General features: G+C 38.5%; 1 protein-coding gene across 17 annotated transcripts in view; it reads left to right on the top strand.

The window, feature by feature from the left end:
* The window catches only part of PIGG (phosphatidylinositol glycan anchor biosynthesis class G (EMM blood group)), an 88,466-nt gene that overhangs the window by 8,588 nt on the left and 62,341 nt on the right, over positions 1–17,537 (top strand). For 5 of the 17 annotated variants that reach the window (XR_012658104.1, XR_012658105.1, XM_075079723.1 and 2 more), the window contains 5 exons: positions 79–217; positions 2,679–2,891; positions 11,583–11,800; positions 13,844–13,909; positions 14,507–14,788. Coding sequence is in view for 9 of the 17 variants with exons in the window: in XM_075079723.1 (XP_074935824.1) it covers positions 79–217; positions 2,679–2,891; positions 11,583–11,800; positions 13,844–13,909; positions 14,507–14,788 (918 nt within the window). In the remaining 8 variants the exon portion in view is untranslated. Of the gene's footprint in view, positions 1–78; positions 218–2,678; positions 2,892–11,582; positions 11,801–13,307; positions 13,910–14,506; positions 14,789–17,537 lie in introns of those variants that run through there. The other 12 variants (XR_012658106.1, XR_012658107.1, XR_012658108.1 and 9 more) reach the window with 7 other exon arrangements.

The following is a 17,537-nucleotide window of genomic DNA, read 5'->3' as shown; positions in this document are numbered from 1 at the left end:
AAATTATAAAGATAGTGAAGCATTATATATATGCATCTTGTTTGTACAGTAGCTTAAGTTTATTTCTGTGACTTGCAGGAAGAAGCTTCTCTGCCCAATTTGCTAGTTGTTTGTGGGGATCATGGGATGTCTGAAACAGGTAGTCATGGTGGTTCTTCTGAAGGAGAAGTGCACACACCACTGCTGTTTATCAGCTCTGCTTTTGAAAAGAGAAGTGGTAAGATCAAAGAAGTTTGACCTTTTTCAGAACATATTGCCATCTCTTAATTTATACTACCTCTAGAATTCTTCCTGAAAAATGCTTTGGTTTATTCTACAAATATCTGGCAAGGCCCATTCTGTGTGACCTAAAACTCTGGTTTAAGCCAGAGTCTGTGTCATGGTGAAATTGTGACTTAAGCTTTGTACCTGTTGAGAGAATTGGATATTCCTCAGATGATAACCTTTTGCAGCACTGTCCTACTTGAGAGTTGAGAGCTAATGAGATCTATTGTCAGGATCCTGGGATACGGGTAAATAAATAGGACTAGAAGGGAAATCCTATTTGAAGTGAGTTCTAAGCTTTGCCTTTCTTGGCCAGAATGTTTCCCTGGCCTCCATTCTTCCCTCTCAGACAGCTAGGAGGAAGGAATGAATGATAATTTCTCATACTGAAAGTAACAGGAAAGAGGAAGAATTGCTCCTGTGAAAGGGTGAGAGATGTCAGCAGTGAAAACGTCACTATTGATTGCTAAGCATTAAGGAAAGAATCTGGAGCATGTGTCTATTTACTGTATTAGCCAGGCAGTTGATTTTAAATCATAGCTGTGAGTTTAACTGTTTCTGAAACTCATTTTCTACTTGTATAATATAGCTTAAGGTAACAGGCAAGAAGGGAGTGGTGTGGTAGAAAATATTTAGTCTTAAATTATAGTCTTGCTTACATAAACTCGTTGACTGAGTGCATTGGTGAAATGTAGTTATACCAAGAGAGAATATTTTCTTCAGAATAGTTCTTCCCTCTGCCTCCGTTCTGCCTCTTGCTCATTTCCATCTGATTTCCTTGCTTTTAAAGCCTCTGCAGAACCTTGCTTTGTTTATCTTGCTGGAGGTTCCTGCAGCACAGTGGAAGTACATTTATCCGTCTGTCATTTATAAAGCTGTTATCCAGCTGCAGTAGAAAGCATTGCTTGAGGAGTCATTGAACTCTTTTCAGATATAAAACCAAAACAAAGGCAAGAGCTGACCAAAGCTCTTGGGTAAGGTTTTGCTTTATAAATTTCACTAGTATGTGTTGACAACCAGGCCACATGAGTGCAGATTCTGTAAATGCAATCTCTTGTTCATGGGGATTAGTTTCTGTTAGGTTTAAACTGAATGTGCAGTTTTTACAATACAGTGAAATATATCTATCCACCTGTCTTTTGGGATCAAGTTTGTGATTTCTAATTATGCCCATGTAAATATCCAGCAGCTTGCTTCTCACTGCCTCAGTAATCAGAATTCTAGTGACTGCTCCCTATGATCCTACTGTAAACAAAATGTGCTGTGGTTAATTTGGTAGACCTCAAAATAGTAATCCTGTGGGCTTTTGCATTTAGTGTGCTGTCAGAATATTACTTGTGTAGTCTTCTACAGGGATGTGTCACCCATGATTGCCTAGATGCATTTGGTAGTTTGGCTTTTTTAAACCAGTTAAGAACCTACCTTTAAAGATGAAATCTGAAAACTGCTGACATACAGGCACTCATGCAAAGAGGCTTTAGGGATTATAGATGGCATTCTGTACAAGTATGGGATTAATCTGAGCTAGATGTAAATGAGAAGTTCTAATGTACTTAAAGGAAGCCTTGAGAGTAATAACAGTGTATATAGAATTCTGTTCTGTACTGTGCTTAAGTCAAAACACTCAATGCCTGGAGTTACAAAGACAACGAAATAAAACATAATAGAAAAACACGGTTGTGTAACTAGTAAAGCACACAAAGAAACAATTGGCAAGACAATTTCAAACAAAAGGTTACATACATTAGTGAAATCATTCGCATATGTAGATGTCCGTGACTGAAGGCTAATCCTGATAACTGCAGTAAGGTGATAGGATCCTGCACAGAACCATTTAAAAATCGTAGGGTTTGGCTGCATGGAGCCATGGATTTGGGCCTCACATGACCTCTAATTCTGTTTGCCTAGCAACCTGATATTAATTAAATCTAGAGCTGTTGTCATTATATTGAGAGGCTTCTAGAATACTGTCGGCATTATTTTAGATTCTCATTTTTTGTTCATCCATTAAATTAATCTACTGTAGTGCTTTCTATTCTTTCTAGTGTAAAAGTTATCAAACCCTCTTCAGCTGTATGCTGCAACTTGATATTAAGGTGATCTCCTGGACCGTATTTTTCCTTACTTGTGCTTGTATAACATTTATGTTGTATTTAGAGTAGTTGCTAGCATTGAAGAGTGATGCTGGCTGAGAATTGAATAAATTTTGATTTTGCAACAGCAGAGGACAGCAGCTGAAAAAGATCAGTCAGCTCTCTCTAGATAAATTGAAATACCTGATCTAACACCAATAAAAAGAATTTCAAACTAACAAGTTGCCAGCTGTGTCCAGAGAAATAGAATGGGCCTGTAATTGAATACTGTAGTACTTTTTTCCCCTCTTTTTTTTTTTCCCCTTTTTTTGTTGATTCTAGGTCCTCTAACCCAACCTGAACTCGTGCAACAAACTGATTTAGCTAGCACACTGGCAGTGGGTCTTGGTCTACCAATTTCAAGAAACAGTGTTGGGAACCTTATATTGCCAGTTGTGGGAGGCAAGACAATGAGAGAACAGCTACGTTTTGTGCACTTGAATGGGTTTCAGCTCAGCAGACTGCTGCAACAGAATACACCTGCATATGAAAAAGGTAAGTCAGCTAAAAAAAATGTTACATATACAAAAGGAAATTGTTTATAACATGGTTTGGGCTTTTAGGTTTCAAGAGTGTAGTGTGGCACTACGAATTAGCAATTCAGTTGAGAGCAGTGTTCAGAGAAATGATTCTGAGTTCAGTCTTTAGTGTAACGCACTCTGGCACACTGCCTCTGAATACAGTTTTTTAATGACCAATACTACTCCAAGTAGGCAAAAGAGCAGAAATAATGGTGAAAGCGTAAAATTAAAGTCAAACTGCCACTTAAATCTCAGTGGTTTCATATCTGCTGTTTGTGAGGTATCCTACATAGAGGAAACTGATTCTGAGCTTTTTGGAGGAATAGCACAATGGAGTGAAATTTCTAGTTTAAACAAAAAGATGCTTCAAGTAAAGCTGGGAAATAATTTAAGGTAAGTTATTTTCATATTTCATTCTTATGTACGAATTTACTTGGTGAGAGAACCTCAAACTGCAAAGTTGCTTATTAAAAATAGGTGTGCATATATGTGTGTGTGTATTTGGAGGAAAGAATAAAAAACAAGTGGAAAAACCCAAAACGTAGCAAAATATAGTATTTTGTTTGGAAGCATGATACAAACTGCAATATAAGCAAGCAAGGTAATATGATAAATATGTGAAAAAAATTTGAGTCAGAGGATGAAGAGAGAATATTTTCACATGGATGTTAGAAGATGTTGTTGTCTTTAAATGACTCTGAAGCTTGAAGTCGTTGACACTTGATTTATAGCCTGTTGAATCATTAAAATAACTCCATGAGAATGCAGCGCTGTGTTACAGCTATGAATAATTAAAGCAGATAACAATGTAAAGTTTAGCAAGATGATCATTGTAGGTCAAGAATTAATTATCTTTCAACATCACGGCTTCTAATCCTAATTAAACCCTGTCCAGGAGTCTAACAAAACAAATGCTGCTTAAGGTAGCAACATGTTAATAGCAGGACCTATGCTTCATCTACTCTGATATTTTTTTTGCACAGATTTCCTCACTTAAACCATTTGTGTCAAGTGAGGAAACTTGCCCTGTTGGTGGAGTTCAGGATACGGCTGTTACTGAAAACTCCAACATAAGTGACCCTCTGACAGTATTTCTGCAAGCACTGGTGAAACAGACTGAAGTTTCTACCAGCTTCTGGTTTATATTTTCACCTTCTCTTTGTTTTTGTCTGGGGACAGCTTAATTTCAAATTTTAGTTTTCACCTGAGAAATAAAATCAAAATTGCGGAGGATGGAAATGTGAGAAATTTTCATGCTACTTGCTTGTGACTGCAAACTGCTGTTAGAGGTGCTGCCCTACTGAAAAGGGGTTGGGGGCAAAGCATCCGTGATGAGCTTCTCTCCTTTCAGTAATGGATAGTCTCAGTAACATGGAACTAGGTCCAAGTCATGGTACCTTTTTTTTAAGAGTCTTAAGGTGAATTCTTCCTGTTGCTGTAAGCTTCTTAGAGGGTCTTGTTTTTCTTGGTGTCCTAGATGTGCAAGGCTGTATCTTAATGCTTTGGTCGGGACGATTAAGATTGGCAGGGAAAATGATGTCCTGTTTGTTTAGTGTTTGATTGATGTGGATGCTTCAGGCCCTAGAAATACTAAAAAAAAAAAAATTCAGTGACTAATGCTGCATGTAGTTTAAAAGCATGCATGTATGGCCCTTTATTTTGGGTGACTTCTATGTGAAGATAAATACCATCCCACCTATCCTACTACAGGCACATACACATGTATGCAGTCTGTTGTGATTCCTACAGGAAAGGGATTATCTCGCGAAGAAGTCATTATATTCAGTAATCAGATTTATCGTCAAGAAGGATGCCCATTTTTAAAAAGGGTAAAAAAGAGGACCCTGGGAACTACTGACCAGTGAGCCTCACCTCTCTGCCTGGTAAGATCATGAAACTGATCCTCCTGGAAGACACATTAAAACATGTGAATGACCGGAAGATGATTAGAGGCATCCAACATTCTTCACCAAGGGCCTGACTGATCTAGTGGCCTTCTACCTTGGAGTAACTGCATCAGTGGACAAGAGAAAAGCTATCGATGTCATCTACTTAGACTTCTCTAAGGCCTTTGATATGGCCTCCGCCAGCGTTCTTACTGCTGTATTAGAGAGATATGGGTTTGACAGATAGACTTTTAGATGAATAAGAAGTTGTTTGATGGCCATGTCCAAAGAGTTATAGTCAATGTCTCAATATCCAAGTGGAAACTAGTAATGAGTGGTGATCTAGTGAAAGATATCCCTACCCATGGTGGTAGCGGTGGACTAGATGATCTTTAAAGGTACCTGCCCTTCCAGCCTGAACCATTCTATGATTCTGTGTTGTAAGTTGGGAAGGTGAGGGAGATGCCCTTTATGTGAGAGAGCAGTGGCAGTGCATGGAGTTCTGCCTGGGGCTGGATGATAATGCTGTTGAGAACTTCTGGGTCATGACCAACATGGACAGTACTTTTATGGGTGTTTGCTACAGACAGTCTGATTGGGAAGAATTAGTAGGTCTTCAGAGAACTTGAGGAAGCCTCTTGTTCTCCACCTGTGGTGCTCATATGGTGCTTTAGCCATTCTGTGGCAGTTCAGGCTAGATAACTGGACAGTGAGGTGGACTGAAAAGTGGCTCAGCTGCTGGGCTGACATAGTTGTGAGCCCACAAAGTCCACCTGGAGGCCAGACACTAGTGATCAACCCCAGGGCTTGACACATGTTGATACTGTTTGACAGCTTCATTAATGACCTGGGTGATGGGACAGAGCGCCCTGTTGGCAAGTCTGCACACCATACAACACTGGGAGGAGTGGTTGGTACAGGAGGTGGGTGTGCTGCAGTAGGTTCAGAGGCACTTCAAAAGGCTAGAGAAATGGGCTGACAGGACCTCCTAAGATTTAGCAAAGGGAAATGCTGAATCCTACACCCAGGAAGAAATAATCTGATGCAGTGCAAATCCACCATACCCAAAAATCCAAAGTAATACACTAATGCAAATCTGGTACGGACTGGCTGGAAAGCAGCTTGGAGGAGAAGGACAAGGGGTCCTTGGGGACACCAAGGTGAACATCAGCCTGCAATACACCTTTGTGGAAGGAAAATGACCAGCATCCAAGGCTGCATTAGGAGGACAGTCATCAAGGGGTCAATCCTTCCTCTTTCCTCAGCTTTAGTGAGACCACATCTGTGTTCCTGGGTCCAGTTCTGGGCTCCGCAGTATAAGAAAGGCAAGACAATGTAGCGAGTACAGCAAATGGTCAAAAAAGTGATGAAGGGATTGAAACATCTGTCATGCAAGGAGAGGCTGGGGATGCTAGGACTTTTCAGCTGGCATAGAAGAAGACTCGGCAGGGACCTTATCAATGTAGGTAATGCGTAATGGGAGGGAGTAAAGAAGATTGAACCGGGGTCTTCTTGGTGGTGCCCAGTGAATAGGTAAGAGGCAGTGGGCGTAAATTGATATACAGGAAATCTTGTTTAAATGAAAGAAAACTTTTTTTTGTAAGGGTTATCAAACACTGGAATGAATTGCCGAGAGAGGTTGTGGAGTCTCTGTACCTGAAGATATTCAGGACCTGACTGGACACAGTTCTGAAAAATCTGCCCTAGCTTACCCTGCGCTGAGCCTTTGACTTTTATTTGTGGACCATCTGGACACTCATCAGAGTTGTGCTGACAAGTCTTGGGCCATACCATTTCAGAATTCCACAAAGCAGATGTGCTTCCAGGTTTTTGAGGGAGAGAAACCCCAGAAGATAACCCAGTTAGACAACTATCTCACATTTGCTGCTGTAGGTTCAAGCTTTCCAATGCAGATTCTCAGCTAGCAACATTTCAGTTGAATGCTAAGAGAAATGCCCATGACTGGAGCTTCAGTTATCTTCAGTGAAAGATAATTGCAGGGGTAGCCTAAGTCCTGAGGCTTTTAAAAAAATTATTATTATTTTCAACTCTTCAGCTCAAAAGGAGTAGGTTCTTCTGAAGGGGAAAACATGGGATTCCTGTGGAGGGTATTGTAATTTGCAGCACAGAGACAGGGCACCAGCTATTAGTACCTTCGATATGATGACTGAGTCATGGTAAGAAAAGATTCACCCATTGTAAGCTATTGCATAATGTGTACATTAATTTTTGGTGCAATATTAATTTCCTTTCTAATGCAGAAAGGTGAAGTCAGCTGTCAGTTAAGATGAATCAGTCAGATGGGGTGGCAGAATGACATTTACATGCTGTTTCATGAAGGATATCATGGAGTTGCTTGGATTCAGCCACTCTAATGTTAAGAACAAACTGGAACAGTACACAAAAATATCTTGGACTTCAAGTGTGTTTTAAGTATATCTGTTAACAAAGAGCAGAATGGAGGCAGCTCAGTCACTTTTTTCTCTGCCTCCCACAATGTTTGTTCGTACAAACATGGGTTTTCAAACCAAGAGGTGGTACAGCATTTCATGAGGCTTGGGTTTTGATTTACTGAGGTACAAAGGAATCTTCACAGTTAAACCTATCTTCAGGTAAATTAAATTTTAAAAGAGAAACTTGAATCTTGACTAAGGGCTTGATTATTTTGAAAAAGACCTTTTAAAGCATACTAATAAATGCTAATGTGAGGCATTAGGTTTTCTTCTGACTGAGATGGACACATGAAGCTAAAGAAAAAAGTCTGGCAAAGGGGAGTAAAAACAGTTGGTAGAAATGAAGAAGCTGAAAGGAGAAGTATCTAGAAACACACTTTGGATTTCTGAGTGAGTTCATACCTCAGTGTAAGGTAGGCAGCTGTAGGTATCTAGTAATGCTTCCCTCGTGTTCTGAGCTTCTGAACATTCATCTGAATGATGAACTAGGATTGTTTCTTTGAGAGGCTCTTCACAGTGGAATGAAGAGTCAGGCTTGAGAGCCAGTTGAATGTTGTTATTAAAACGAGTGTCCACTTTTCAATGTGGAACTAATCTGGAACTTGTATTAGATGCGTGTGTTGACTGAAGTAATTTGATTGTTACTGGAAGATTTATATACTGAAACTGGAGAGGTCACTTTACATTATCCATTCTTTTCCTGTATTTATAATGTTTGGCATTTGTTTGTTTTTTTTTTTTTTAATGGTTACTGCCTGTGCCTGGAACTGAGAGAAACTGTTATCAAACAGATGCTTGGGAAGCATAGCCATTTGCTTGTGATAACATTGGAGGGAGGCTGAAGTAGAGAATGCTAATATGATACTAGGCAAGTAAACCATTGCCAGTTCTTTGGGAAACCGGTAACAGGGCAAGCTCACTTGGGATTTTGCCTCAAGTTTAACTTGTCTTGTGAGTATCCCATGCAGGAGTGACTTGCAGATGTTACCCACCAGTTATGAAGATATTTCTCCCAACAACCCAGAGTCTCTGACCCTTCTCATTTTGTACTTAGTGCATACAAATGTGCCATTGAACAGATATTACTGAAGTTCTCAAAGGAACTTTGGTAACCGTGGTCCTTTATTCCTTTCTGCAGGATCTTTAAATCATTCACTTAAATATATATTAAGATATAAATGTCGGTTTGACTAGAGCAGTCATCTTCCACAACATGGACAGAATAGGTTTGGTGGGCAGTAGCGTGGAAAGAGGTAGATGAGAGCGAAATAAAAATGCTAAAAGGAATGAAGAGGGAGGTTGGGCAAAAAGCCTGAAAAGGGAGCAGAACAGCAGCAGCAGATGTGGAGAGAATTTATTTAGATTTAAAAATATAATTTGAACTCATTTCAATGTTCTGTTTAATGAAATAGTGTCATGTCAATATCAGTTTGATTAGAGATCATTTGAGAGAATTCTTTCTAGATTTCTGGATTTCCTTAAAAGTATGAATATTTAACTCTTGTTTCAAATGTACTGGAAGAGGAACTTTCTAGGGAATTCACTGTTCAAAGAACTATGGTAGGGAAAGGGAAGTCTCCACACGCACTGGCAGCTGTCTTGATGTACAAGTGTTTGCTGCTGGCTGAATTGTACTTTCTAGCAGATACCTGCAAGCCTCCTGCATAGTAGGATCAGCATGCTTAGGAGTCCATTAGAAGTCTTGAGAGACCAGACTGGACATTCTGAGTTAAACATTGCTTTCTAAAATTCTCACTTCGAATTCAGCCTGTAGTAGAACACAAAGGGTCTTGTAGTGATAAGAGACTTACAAATGGTACGCACAGTTCTTTCATAACTGAAAAAGAATTGTGAATAGAAATACTTAATTCATCTTCTTTCCCCTGAAATAAAATTAAAAATGTTTCTGAGTTTAATAATGTACTTTTGCTGAAAAGGCTTAACAAAGAGCATGCTGGGTTTTTTCCAAGGCTGATACATTGTTGATCTTCCGTGAGTTAAAATGAGCTGTAACTTAAGTGTTTGTGACAGCAGACTTATTTTAGTCATTGCTTTAATCCTTGTTGTCTGAAACTGTACAACAAATGTTTTGTCCTACTTTTAGCTAAGAAGGTAAGGACTGGAAGATATTGATAGGCTAATTACATAAAAATTTTCAAATTGGCCTTTTTGACCTTACGTTGTCACTAACTTTCAAGTGAAATTTCAGGAAAATAGCAAGGATTCATTAATGTGAAGTGAAACTAAACATCTGTTTCTTGCAAAAAATACAGATATATGGGAACGTCAGTACATAGTGTAATGTCCAGTGAGATGAAAGTTTCTGAAAGTTATGCTTTTGCTTTCCTTGTGTTGTTGACAGAATTTATGTGTGATTGCATACGATACTCAATGACTAATATTTTAAGTATCATATGGCATGTTGGAAACTGGGGTGATGTACCTATAAAATGGAGAGAGAAAACATGTCTTAAGTGCTTTCAGGAACAGCACTGTTTTCCACGTTTACAACAAAATGCAGAAACTGTCCTAATTGTTTTATTTTAAATAAATGCTATTGAAATTAAAATTACAAGAAGTGAATAGAATGCTCTTCAGGTGCATGTAGGACCCATACTAATAATTTTGGCAGAAATTGTTTTAATTTTTTTACATTTATGCTTGTACTGAGTGTTTACATTTTTTTTTCACATGTGAACAGAATGACGCTCTTTTGTTTTCATCTGCAAAATCTGGTTATTGTCACTGCTGAATATACCTTCTTGGGAAGTAAAAAGGCTATCAAGACTTGGCTTTCTGTGCTGCAGCTTTTTGAGTAAATGTTTAATAATGGGCAAGTTGATGGTGAAAATCAACAGTAGTTGATGGGAGAATAAAATAGTAGTTTCATGTGTCCTTTGAATTGACTTGAATCATTGCGTCTCCACACCTACCCTCTGGCATCTATCAACCAGAATTGTTGGTGTAAAGTAAGGATTCTGTGGAATAACCAGTGAGGGGAAATACATGTAGGACAAAAGCTACTGCTCCTGTACTTGCAAAAGACCTCTAAAATGTAGGATTTGGCTGTTTCCTTCCTTCCTGTGTCTCCTGTTGTCCTCACTCAAGCTTTTAAAATAAATTTAAAGAGAATAGGGTAGTACAGACGTGTTTGTACAGTATAAGAGAGAAAGAAAAGCGTGATGTCTCTGTACCCATGTTAAAAAGCATACTTACATTAAAGCCTGAACCTACGGAATTCAGTGGTTCCTTATTAAGGAAATGTAGTGAGTTGATTTAAAATTACTTCCTTCAGGGACAGAGTCTGGTGCTAGCCTTGTCCTCACCCCCAGTTCTGAAAGCGGACTACAGTCTTCATATGTGTTGTATTTACCCACAGTCCTGTTTACACATATATTTATCAGGAGACTTGATAAAGACTACATTTCTAGAAGAAAATCATACCTAGGTATGGACAACAGATCTGTGTGCTGGAGTTTTTTTTTTTTCTGAGTTTTTTCTTAATTTATTATTTGTTTGGGTTTGCTTTTGGTTTTTATTTGTTTTTCTTCAGGTCAGAATTTTTTTAGATGTAGATAGGCCATCCTGAAATCACCTTCTGCCACAAGAGACTTGCTTCCATAGATTGGTGGCAGCATCAGGTTTTCTCTTTTTTAATCAAGTTTGACTGCAGGCCATCCTTACACTGTAACAGAATTACTAAGTTTCAGTGCCAGGGACTGCTTTGCAGCAGCTTCATAGTCCAAATGCCTGAAGCCATACTGTGCACTTCAGCTGTTAACTTTGCTACTACTGCTTCACAATCTCATATCCTGTGTGTTTAACTTTGTGTTACCAACTGACTCTCATTAGCTTTGCAGCAAAATTGAGGTCCCCTAATATGGTGTGTGTGTCCTTTGATGTTTCCTCCAGAGATCATCTATTTGATCATTTCCCACTGCGCTTGTACAATATGGCCTGAATAATGAGTGGCTCCAGTGGAAAACACGACTTTTTTCAGGATTTGAAGCATTTGAATAAGTTTGTCTTAGAAACTTTTTGTAAGAGCAAATTAATGTTTTAACACATTTGTCACTTTTAGAGGTCTTGACATTTTATCAGGTTAGGGATTAATTGCTTTTATTCTGAGTAACTGGTTCATTATGGTCTTGCTGCAGGAAGATAATGTAACTTTCTAGGTGTAAAAAAAAGTTTCAACCCCCGTAGCAATTTTTTTTTACACTCTACAAGCAAATATAAAAATATTATCACATCTCTAATTAATCCTCCTTTGTTCATGTATCCTCTTACCTCTTTTCTTGTTTCTTTTTTTTTTCCCCTCCATAGATCCTGGATATGAACATTTCAAGAAAGCAGAAAAGTCCCATGGTAATTGGATCAAACTGTATTTAGAGGGGAATAATTCAGAAATACTCTTAAATCTTGGCAAAAAGGTCCTGAAGCAATATTTGGAGGCCCTGAAGACTCTGAGTTCTTCACTAAGCAAACAAGTGGCACAATATGACATGTATTCGATGATGGTGGGGACTGTGATCATTATGGAGGTACAAAAAAATACATCTTTCTGTGAAAATGCTTAGTGCACAAACATAAAAGTTCCTGGTTTCTGACTACTTAGTGTATACTTTTACTGGTCTTTTAAAATTACTGAGTGTGAACTCTTGGAGTTGGCTCACTTTCTGCTTGGATGAGGTTAATATTCTTTTTGAAGTATAACTTAGCCTTTAAAATTATTCCAGAGAGCTTTTGACATAAGATACTTATGTTTTGGTGTAACTAGTTACAGTAAATATGCAGATATGCTACAACTTAAATTACTTCCCTATTAGCTAGCCGCCTACTTTTCGAGAAGCCTTACTGCATTAAAAAAAAAAGAAGGCCTGGCAAGTAAGTTCCTACTTGTTCCTCTTTGTCTAACAATGAGTGTAGCTGTTCAGAGCAGGCAATACCTTGGGGGGACAATTTTCACAGTTCCAAGAATTGTTCTTTGTACTGATAGGTGTACAGCCCTGAAACAAATACTTGCTGTAAGGTGCTGTGTTGCCACTTCATATCTCATACTGTCAGAGTAAAGATAAGATATCCCAGGTCTGGAATTTTAAGTAGTTCTCTGCGATCAATATTTTGGGCAAATCTCAAATGCTGGAAATAGCCTCTGTGGTAATGCTTTGAGAACCCTGCTGAAGGGATACCATGCCTAGCCAATGAGCATTTACATACAGAAGCTTGCACTGACCTTTTAGATGTCACAAGGGTCAACTTTTATAAGAATAAGCATTGGATGGAAATACCCTAGGATGGAAATACCTCTCCAAACTTAATTTAGTCCCTGCATATGTGTGGTGCCGTACAAGACTGCGTAACTGCTGTAGCACTGATACCGTTCAAAGCCTGGAATGGGTAACAGTACCTGAGCAGCTATTCAGTGTTTGAGTCTCCTTTGTCCTGGCAGGACTGTATGCCTTGCCTCATATGCACTGTTCTCTGTGTACAGAGTACATCTGAGATGGCTTTCTGGTGGACTCCTCAGTGGGGTTTATCACCCTGCTGACTGCTTCACAAGACTTAGTTCCACAGGGCCTTTGAGAGATGAGATGGAAGGTTCTGTTCCCACTCTGCAGATGGCAAATCCAGAGGTGGACAAAGCTCAGCCCAAAGTAGAAGTGCTTGGTTTTTTATTTTTCACTTCATTGCCTTTGGACCTGAAGCATTGGATTTTTTTTTTCCTGGAACATGGTTGTAGGTGCTTACTTTTTCTACACAACAAATGTCAAGTGCCTCAATGGGCCTTCATCAAAAGAAACATGTAGCTACTAACTGTGAAAATTTTGGTTGACAAGGAACTGGTCAGCGTGACTGTAAGACTTGGTGCAAAACTGCTGGAGTTTGTTCTTTTCTCCAGTACAGTGCTCAAGAAACGGCTTTGCTTTCCAAAAATCTTTTTGTCTTGATAAGAATTTTCCACCCTCATTGAATTAAATAAGGATAGGGAATCTCACAGGTGACTTCACACTACACCATGCTATAAATGCCATTTATCCTGTATTTCAGATGAGGAGAATACCTCTGGGACAGGAATTGATAACAGTGCATTTGCTCAAAAGAGCTACATTAAGATTTGTAGATAACTACAACTCAAGTATTTTCCTATCATGAGTGCTATCTTTGTTTTAATTTTAAGTGCTGTGTTAAAAGGTAAGACCTGAGCCAGTTTGATACTGTGAAACCTCGTATTTTCATAACCAAGTGAACAGTGTGAAGTAGAATATGAAGAAGAAGGAAGACTACTGCAATGCATAGGATTTTTTTGGTCTACTTTACCTTACTGTATTGTGGGGAAAAAGCTTTAAGCAGAGGTCTTCACAAGTGACAGTGAAAGATTACAGGTTGGCAGTGGTCTGGTACAGTTGTTTCTATCTTGATTTGTTTTAATCTTGCCCTAGCACAAGCTGATTGAGCTCAGTCTAGTCCTAGCTCCATCTGTGCCCCTTGGAAACTATTTTAGCACATGGCTGAATTTTCTCTTTATTTGTAAAGGTTTGTACGTGGGTAGCAGAAATTTTTCATTATGTTATTCATCTCCACAGCTACGGTTACCTGAGAGGAAACTTGGAATTCTGCATGATATGTGTGCAGCTTACAGCAAAGCAAAAGTAAAAGCAATAAATTCAATTAAGATGAGGAGAGGTACAAAAATAAATACTGGGAGAATTGATGAGCTTGAAATGCAGCATATGCTTATGTGGTAGTATTAGAACTTTCTCTGGTCTGGGAAGCTATTTAACTCACACATACAGAGACCCTGCTATCTCACACGTTGAGATAAATGGGCTTTGGTACAGCATGTATGATACTTTTAGGTATTTGCAGGTGACAAATATTGGGTCAAATTTGTTCGCTTACAAAGTATTTTGATACCAGCACTTAAAAACTCTTACTTCTGCAGTGAGTGAAGATCATGCATGTGATCAGTTACCACAGGTGAGGAGGCACATGGTAATTTATTAAACTCTGTTAACTTGTGTGTCCAAGCTCTTAATAAATGAAAACACAATCTTTGATTCTCCCATTTATATGGTAATGTTTTACTGGGGTCAAAAAATCCAGCATAGTTCTTCACAGGTTTTTTTTGATGAGGTATACTAGCAGAGTGACATGGGTGACAACAGTATGATTTTTTTGTGTGAATTTTCACTGTATGTTTTAGCAAATCCCAATTCTTTAAGTATTAATTCTCTACTTTTTCCTAGGTTCTGCTGCTGCTTTTGCTCAGCGTACCAAAAGCCCTGAGCAGCCAGGCAGAATTTGAAGTGCCCCTCTCCCCTCCATTGTTCTCTCTGCTGTTTTACTTGATGTGTCTGATGCTGTGTGCAGTTCATGTCATTGTATGCACATCGGCAGAAAGCTTATGCTATTTCTGCAGTATGTCCTGGTTAACAGCAGCTGGAGTAATGATGCTGATTTCTGCACTTATGTGTGGTATTTTGTCTGCTATTGCAAAGACCTTTGAGAATTCCAGACTTCCACTGAAGGTGAGAGCATGCGTTAATTATGGTTCAGAATGTTTTGCTTTCAGATAAAGTTTTACAAAACTCTTCTCTGTGTGTACCTAAAGAAATTGTTATTTGCAATGTAATTTGAATAATTTAAAATTGTAATTGAAATGTGGTGTGTTCACTGTGGCATGACACCGATTGCTATAATGAAGATCATAGAAGTGCTTATTTTCACATTACTCTAAGAAACGCTCTAATTAGTGTAAGCTATTTTACAGTTGATTTTATGAGATCAGAAACAGTTACACTGTGTACTAATTTTATACTGTTACACAGTGATATTTTACAATTGCCGTTAAAACAAGATTTATGATATTTTGCAACAACGTGCACTGGTGATGACCTGTCCTTTCCCAATTACCACAGACATTAATGCTCTAATACTAATATTGGCAAAATACTTTGCCAGTACCCTTTCTTATATTGTATTCTTAATGCTTTTTAAAAAATAGTTTTGAAATGCTAATAGAGGGAGCAAAATTAATCTCTCTTCTACTCCTTAAGTTACACTATTTAAGTTTTCTATGTTTAAGAAATGGAGTTTATTACAATCTTTGGATTGCTCAGAAATGTTCTCAGTTGTGGGAGTAAAGCACCTGATGAGTTTTATTTGTGTATTGAACAGAATTCAGGTAATTCCAAGGAAATAGAATTTGAGATGTCTTACTCTTCTTTCACTGTGAAACTTAGTATGCCAAGAACTGTCAGTCACACTATAAAATCAGTGTCTAGCTGTTTTGCTGCCAAAGCTTGTGATGCTAGTGTGTTGGGGTTTTTTAAGGCAAATGAAAGAAGAAAGTAATTTTAATCAATGTGAATGGAGAAATCTGCTGAAAGAAATACCTGGTTGTACAGTTTGTTAATACTATTGGTACTTAGGGAGTTGTTGGTCTTTAAATGGACTCGGTTCACTTCTGCCATGTCTGAGTTGTTCTACTTATGGCCTTCATTATCTTTCTGTGTTTTATTATAAATGAGGTAGAAATTATTCTTAGCAGAAGTAAAAGAATATGGTCTTGGAATAATAATTAATTATCCAGTGTAGTCCGGATAAACTTAATGTTTACGTGCAATAATAAAAAACCACAACCATCGAAGACAAGCTCATGTTTCATCTTAATTGTTATCAGTTTTTCTAATTCTAGTGAACAGTAAGAACCTAAAAATTATGACTGTCTAGACCTGTGTAAAATCTACAGATGCTCCACTTCAGTAGGATTGAGAGCAATGACAACGGATTATAGCTTTCTCCTCCAGGTTAATAGTCTCAATGCAATTCAGTCTGTCTGTGACCAGGGATCGATCTTATATGGCTAGAGAAGAGTTAACTCCTTGTGACACCCATTAATGTAGGAATTACTTCAAAGTAACTTTATATGACCCAGGAAAAATGCTTCCCTACTAGGTCAAAGAGTGGGATCTAGGAAGATGCTGCTATGCCTTGGCTGTTACTAAATTTAGAATAGGCTGTAACCGAGTATTGGTTGACAAGTAAAAGCTCTGACTTTTTAGTTTGGCCTGAGTTTTAGGGTTTCATTCCAATCTGTTCTTGGCATGTTTTCATCCTTGTTGGTGAGAGACAGCTGCTGACATGAACAACTTCCTGCAGATGCCATATATTGCTAATATAGCTGCTCTGTCAATGATCACAGCAGCAATTGTAAAATGTCGCCTGGTATTCAAAACTTGAGTTGGGTGGAAAGCCTTTTCTTATGTAAGGAATTGCTAGCTCCCTGCCAGAGGCAAATAAATTCCTCAAGGAACACATAAAAAGAAGCACCCATATAATCCATGCCGTTCCACTTCTAGAATGAATCTTTCTGAGGAAGTTTAGAGGAGGAAGTTCCATTTCAATACCCATAACGTGTGGCCATTTCTGATGATTCCACCTAGTCAATTATGCCTAGGGAGCATGGACAAGAGTATGTGTGAGAAGTCTTTATCTATCCCTTCTGGTTCAGTTGTCTTGCTGCCCTAGCTCTGCTTTGTCTGTACATCTGCCTTTGAGAACAAACTGAGCAAAAGCAGTCAAACTGGTTAGAAATTATACCCAGGATACTGTATCCAGTTTCATATCTTTGCTGCCAGCACCCCACATTCTCCGTATGAGAAACCACAGCAGTTGGAGCTTTCTGCCTGGTTGATGTTGGGGCGTTAGGTTCAATTCCCTGTTTCTTGAAGAAGGATATTTCAGCAGTACCTTGTCTCCTTTTCATCTTTGGTACCAATTATGAGACCTTCTGGAATTCAAGAAGTGGAAAAACTCCTTTTTATTCACAGGTGAAATTTGGTATCACTGGCAATAACACTTCTGTCATTTTAGGACAGGGATCAGTTAGTGTTTCTTGGACATGAAGATGCTTATTTTCATGTCACCTTTGAAAATATCTCCATTTGGCTGTAATGGAACAGTCATCAATTCAAGCATTTCCTGTTTGAACTAGAAAGGTGTGGGAATGTCTGGAATTGGTACATTCACGTTTTCTGTAGTTTTACCTAGCTAGGACCTTAGAACATACCTGCAGATGATCAGATTATCTACTTCAAGCTGATGATATGTGAACGAGGAGGTTTTCAGCAATGTTTTCCTGAAGGTTTGTATGTTTGTTTTTCCAAGGCAGGGGTAGATAGAAATAAAACATTCTTGATTATGCATTCCAGGTCTATCTGTGGTCATATTCCTATGTGAGACATATCTGAAAGCATGGGAAGTTGGAGTATGTCT

This window comes from Phalacrocorax aristotelis, chromosome Z, assembly GCF_949628215.1.
Source record: "Phalacrocorax aristotelis chromosome Z, bGulAri2.1, whole genome shotgun sequence".
Taxonomy (NCBI): Eukaryota; Metazoa; Chordata; class Aves; order Suliformes; family Phalacrocoracidae; genus Phalacrocorax; species Phalacrocorax aristotelis.
The sequence above is the reverse complement of the archived record's forward strand: the minus strand, read 5'-3'. Positions and strand labels throughout refer to the sequence as shown.